This window comes from Lupinus angustifolius, chromosome LG02 (genome assembly GCF_001865875.1).
Source record: "Lupinus angustifolius cultivar Tanjil chromosome LG02, LupAngTanjil_v1.0, whole genome shotgun sequence".
NCBI classification, from domain to species: domain Eukaryota; kingdom Viridiplantae; phylum Streptophyta; class Magnoliopsida; order Fabales; family Fabaceae; genus Lupinus; species Lupinus angustifolius.
Genome location: NC_032010.1, coordinates 17738410 through 17744930, shown reverse-complemented (window position 1 = coordinate 17744930; position 6521 = coordinate 17738410). Strand labels below are relative to the sequence as shown.

At 30.3% G+C, this 6521-nt stretch overlaps 1 protein-coding gene across 1 annotated transcript; it reads right to left on the bottom strand.

Moving 5' to 3' along the window:
* LOC109327666 (uncharacterized mitochondrial protein AtMg00810-like) lies at window positions 5317-5841 on the bottom strand. Its single transcript, XM_019560835.1, has one exon. The coding sequence runs from the start codon at window positions 5839-5841 to the stop codon at window positions 5317-5319; it is 525 nt and encodes a 174-aa protein (XP_019416380.1).

The following is a 6521-nucleotide window of genomic DNA, read 5'->3' as shown; positions in this document are numbered from 1 at the left end:
AACTCTTAATTTTTTTACTTTCTATATGAATCCCTGCATGAAAAATAGGTTAATCTTTTAAACAAAAAATATGATAAATGCAATTTAGTTAAATAAAACATTGATATATATTATGGACACAAGTCCAAATAATATATGAATCAATATCTCTTTATTATTTTGGTTCGTTACGATATAATATAAGAGCGATTTAAACAATATCTCTTTAGAATTATTGATGCATTTTGTAACAAAAAATAATAAAGATACATTGATTTGTATATTACTTATATTTGTCTCCACAATATATTATGTTTTACTTAACTTAATTACATTTATCATATTTTTTGTTTAAAAGATTACACTTATTTCTCATGCAGGGTGCTCAACATAATGAAAATATAAAAATTGAGGGTTTGCGTAGGTGTAAAAAAGTGAGAAATAATTTATGTAATTTTAATAAAACTCAGGGAGTTTAAGTATAATTTACTCGAGATTAAATTATATTCACATATAATTTTTAGGGAAATTATATAATTTTTTTATATTTATGTTCTACCCATCTTGATTATAAACACATGGAGATATTACTTAAATACATAAAAAGTGATTTGATAATAAAATTCTATATACAAATTTACGTAGCTAATGAATATTTAATTAATTAAGAGCTGTTAGTATTTATTAAAGTTTAACTTAATTATACTTATTATTTATTTTATCTTGTTTAAAAGATTGCGCTCATCTTCCTTATAAGAATAGTAAATATAATGTACGTATATAAATTAGGAGTAGTTTATATAAATGAAAAAAAAGAATTATGATTTATATATTTCATCAAAACTCAACCAGTATTAATATAATTTACTCTGGTAATAATAGTCTTAGTGTGACTCACAACATCATATATAATATAATGATTATCTCTAAATATGTTCTAAACTTAAATCTAACCCTGTAAATTATATTAACATACACCTACTCTTTTTACTTCACACTTCTAACTGGGGCTGGAAATGAGCCGAACCGAGTCGAACTAGAGTTCAGCTCGATAAGGATTGGTTCGGCTTGAAACTCGACTCGAGTTCGATAAGAGTTATTTGTTTAGCTCGAGTTCGGTTTGGTTAAAGTTCGTGAACTGTTCGGCTCAGTTCAATTGGTTCATTTGGACAACTTAAATAGTTAATTTTTTTTAAAAATTTCCAACTCGAGTTTGGTTCGTTAATTTAACGATCTCAATTTTCAGCTCAAGTTTGACTCATTTGGTTCATGAACCAAGTTTATCGAGCTAAGTAACGAATCGAATTTTGAACGAATACTGAGTTTGTTTGGTTCATTGCCAGCCCTACTTCTAACAACCTTCTTCCCCATGTCAAACTATTTAGGTATACTTACATCCAGTAATAGCATACATTTGAGTTTAATTTTATCTTATCTAATACTTATCTCCAATAACTCGTGGAACAATATAATCTCTAATTTTTAACTCTACGTTAATATTTGTTTATCTCTTTTAAATTACACTTTATATATAAATATGCATTTTGACATTGAATCTTAAATGTACTTACTAAACACATCCAATACTACTTTAAATAAGTAGGAGCTCAATGTTCATTATTGTTGCAGACTTATAGCAATAGATAAATCTTATAAGACTATCTTTGATAACTTACACATAATCAATTTAAACTTATTTTTTCTCTAGATCTTCTCACAATATCTCTCGTGACACCTTATGAGACACATTATCTAATCTAATTCAATAAAAACCATGTATAAGTCTTTAGTTCCTTTGGTATCTTTCCAACAATTACCATAAAAAGTATATAGCCTTCATGGTTGACCTACTTAGAATAAATCAAATTATTTTTTATTTATACATCTCTTCTCTCAACATCTACCAATTATTCTATATCATTACTTCATAATATGGTTTGTGAGCTTAATCTCCAGTAGTTTACACAATTTTGCAAATCTCCATTGTTCTTATAAATATGGACTTAAATGGTTCTCTTACAATAATCTATATATGAATGCAAGAACATGATTTTGATGAAGACAAAACTTAAAGCTTAAAGACTTTGGAGTTTGGACAAAGACAAATCAACTACAACAATATGAAGACTGAAATTCAAGCTTCAAGAAATAATTATCAAGGCTAGAGTAATCTTTTTATTTTTAGGTCCTAAGATGATTTGAATGAGTAGAATCTAAGTTAGGTGGACCTTATGATAAATCTCATATAATTAGAGTATGAACGATGTATATGAGATTTTCATATATAACATGATTTAGGAGCAGTTAACATATATATATGATTTTGGTGCATTAATACTTATATCATTTTCGAAATCATGCACCAAACATTAATCATTGATGTTAGGGGTTCATGAAAAATTAAATAAGTCTTTTCTTAAAATCGTTAATCAATTAAGGTTAAAGTTAACCGATTAAGTCTTTCCAAATAGAAAACTCATTAATCGATTAAGGACGTAATTAATGATTAAGTCAGATTCTGTTTTTGAATCTTGGACGTTTTAAAGAAACATTAATCGATTAATTGATTATTCCCAAAAAAAAAAACATTTTGAAACTAGATTGTATTTCACAATCCTTTCCCATAGGCAAAGCAACCAGAATACATAAGTTATATACAGAACCTTCATGCAAGATTGATACACAAATTTTCAATTCTTTAGAAAGTGCTTAATGTGGTTTTAGCTTGATCACTTAAAACTTGATTTCAAGATCCAAAATGCTTCTTTTTAAAGTCTTAACAAATGAATTAAAAAGTAGGAATACACCTTAGTTCATTTGTCAAATCAAAGCATCCATTTTAAACAACTTGTAATCAAGACTAATCAATGTTTACGAAGTCTGAAATAAGGTGTGACAACTTACTTCGTCGAGTGACAATTTTCTATTTATTAATATATTTTGCAAGGTTTGAAAATCAATTTTTCTCGCTGAGGGACTGGGAGAAATTTTATGAATTGATGTTTGGAATTAACCAAAAGTATAACACATAACTAGTAATGTTTTCAAAAATCATTTGAGTTGAGAAATAATTCCATATTTCAAACCAATTTTCTCTTCTTGAGTTTGTAAATAGTTCGTTCTTTACTTTTTCATGTTTCTTAGTTTATAAAATTACAAAAAACAACATTATGTGTTACTTTCTTAGTTTTGATAAAAGATATGAAATATGAGTATATTTCTATTAGGAAATTCCTTGTGGTTCGACATAACTCTATACTATACTACAATTGAATCTTGAAAGAGATACAAATGTAAAATAATAAAGTTTTTTCAAATAAATTTTATTTGATGACAAAAAAAGAAACCTTGAATCAAAGTGTAATTTAATTCATAAATTGTATCTTTGTGAAAAAGAAAAATACACAGTCATGTGTGATCTAACTACTAACTTTTATTTTCTGTCATATACATTTCCGCAACTAACATTTATTTATTTATTTATTCTTTATACCAACCATTCGAAAGAAGTGATACAATTAACGTCTAATTTATTCTTTTGTTCATTTTATTCTTTACCAATCTTCCACAAGGAAGTAGTTCGGTTAATAAAAGGAAATGGAAATAAATATCACTCATTATCACTTGTGTTAATTAGCTAAATTCATACCAATAAACCGGTGTTGGAATTTATTCCACGACACCGAGATAGTATGAAGTTGTTAATAATAATTCAATAAAGCTAAGTTTTTGATCAAATGGAATATTCTTGAAACCATTATACCGGCGTTGGAAATTCTTTCCAACAAAGCCGAGATGACGAGCAAAGAATAAATCAATCACTAATAAATCGATCGAAAACTATCATCACGCACGCTAAACACTCTTTCAACAAATTGACACCGTTGTCGGGAAATTTCTAGATAATATAAATTCATACTTATGTTTTTTATCATTTGTAATTGTAAATACAATTTCCTTTTCTCTTTGTATAAATTTATTTTTATTTTTGTACGTCTTTAATTTATTTTTTTATTTTGTACATTGAAAAATCAAAAACACAAAAAGAAAGAAAAGTTGGAACCAGTGGAGTGAATACATACTAGTTAAGAAACCTTTATTGTTGTTATAAATTTTTTAGGTGATCTGGAGGTACCCTCATCAACTTTTTCAAATAAACAACATAAAGGGGATTGAAATTAGTAAGGATAAAGTGACTGCACTTTTCAAAGAAAGAAGAAGCTGAATCTTCAAAATTCCAAAAAGCGGAGCTACTCTAATCCTTAAAGGTTAAATATTCAACATGCACTTTTTGATGCACATATTTTATTTTGTGATACATGAACCTATATCTCCATACACATGCTTTAGTTGATGATTTTTAAGTTGAGAAATAAACTTTTAAAACTAAGAGCATGCTTGATAAATTTGTGCCAAAAATTAATTTTTCCAAACTTGGGAACTCCTAACAAGTGTGCTATTTAGTTTAATAAGTCGCTATTTGATTTATCATTTAACAAAATAAATTCATGAACTTCTGAATTGTTAGTGTTTGTACTCAGAAAGAAAGAAAGAATTGTAGAGAGAAAAAGGTAGAAAACAGAAGGTGAGGAATTCGAGTTGAGGGACAACAATAGGATAGTTAGAGAATAGATTCAATGAATATTCAATGTATTAGAATTGTGTATAATCCATCAATCATTGCAAGTAATATACACCTTTCCTAAAATAACTTCAACCAACTTAACTACTTCTATAATTGGCAACTCATCTAACCACTATACCTAAGTCTCTTTGATTACAACAATTAACATGCCCTCTTAATCAAGAAGTTTGTGGTTCATGACAGTAAGCTTTACATAGTAAAAACAACTTTACATAGTAAAAACAGCTTTACATAGTAAAAACAGAGTTGTTTTAGAACCTTAATACATTCATCATATCTCTTAGCCTCTTGAACCTATCAACCTTGAGTGCTTTTGTTAAGATATCAGCCTTCTGAATCTCTGTTGAGCAATGAATCATCTTGACTTTACCCTTACCAACTTGATCTCTTAGGAAATGAAATCTAGTTTCAATGTGTTTGCTCCTTCCATGACTAACAGGATTCTTTGCCAAGCTTATTGTTGACTTATTATCCACCATGAGTTCGAAATTCTCAAACTCTCCATACTCTAGCTCTGTCATTAGATGTATCAGCCATAAGCCTTGGCAAGTTGCACTACATGCTGAGATATATTCAGCTTCACAAGTTGATAAAGCCACTACATCTTGCTTCCTTGAGCTCCAAGACATAGGTGCACCAAAGATGGTGAACAATTAACCTGAGGTGCTCCTTCTGTCTTCCTTGTCTCCACACTAATCTGAGTTTGAGTATCCCACAAATTCTGACTCACACTTCTGCCTTTGGTTTGGAAAGAGCACACCATAACACAAGGTTCCTTTGAGATATCTAAGGATTCTTTTTGCTGCAATCATGTGAGCTTGTGTGGGTTTGGCCATGTATTTGCTTATCACTCCTACTACATATGTTATCTCTGGCCTGCTATGGCAGATAAACCTGAGGCAGCCCACTATTTGTCTATAAAGTGTTGTATCTGCATGATTTTCTAGGCTAGTTTCATTTATTTTCATGTTTGCTTCAACTGGTGTTGAAGCAGGCTTACAATTCTGTATTTGAAATCTCTCTAGCACATCATTTGTGTACTTCCTCTGATGCATCATTATTCCCTTTTCTGTTTTGAGGAATTCTATGCCAAGGAAATATGCTAATTCTCCAAGGTCTGTCATTTCAAACTCAGATTTGAGGTTTCTTTTCAATGTGAGAATTTCACATTCACTACTTCCTGTGATGACCAAATCATCCACATAGAGAAAAACCATAATTAAATCTCCTATGCTTGTTAGATTCACATATACACCATGTTCTACCTTGCACTTAGTGAAGCCAATAGATGATAGGAATGAGTCAATTATTTTGTTCCAAGCTCTTGGAGCTTGTTATAAGCCATACAATGGCTTCTTTAGTCTTAGTACTTTGTTTCCCCCTGTTGTTGCTGTCTCAAAACCAGAGGGGTAAGTTATATACACTTCTTCTTCAAGAGGCCCATTTAGGAAGGCACTCTTGACATCAAGTTGCCACAATTTTCAGCCATTCCAACTAGCAAGTGCAACAATCAACTTGACTGTTTCGAATCTGGCCACTGGTACAAACACTTCATCATAGTCATACCCTTCTTTTTGCATGAATCCTTTGGCCACAAGTCTTGCCTTATGTTTGGAGATACTCCCATCAGGTCTTAGCTTGACCTTGTACACCCATTTGACTGCTATAGGTCTCTTATCACTTGGTAGTTCAGCCTCTTCCCAAGTGTCATTTTTATTGATTGCTTTGAGTTATTCCTTCATTGCTTCAAGCCATACATCCTCCTTGAGTGCTTCTTTGAGAGTGATAGGTTCAATTTCACCTAAGAGAGCCAAGTGAATCAAGTCACCCTCATCAGTGATTACATCATCTGCAAACATCTCACACTCACTTAGTTTTAGTGGTAGGTGCCTTGTTC

Excerpts from the sequence above, each read along its gene's own strand:
- LOC109327666 (XM_019560835.1), bottom strand. The coding sequence starts at position 5,841 with ATGGTTTTTCTCTATGTGGATGATTTGGTCATCACAGGAAGTAGTGAA.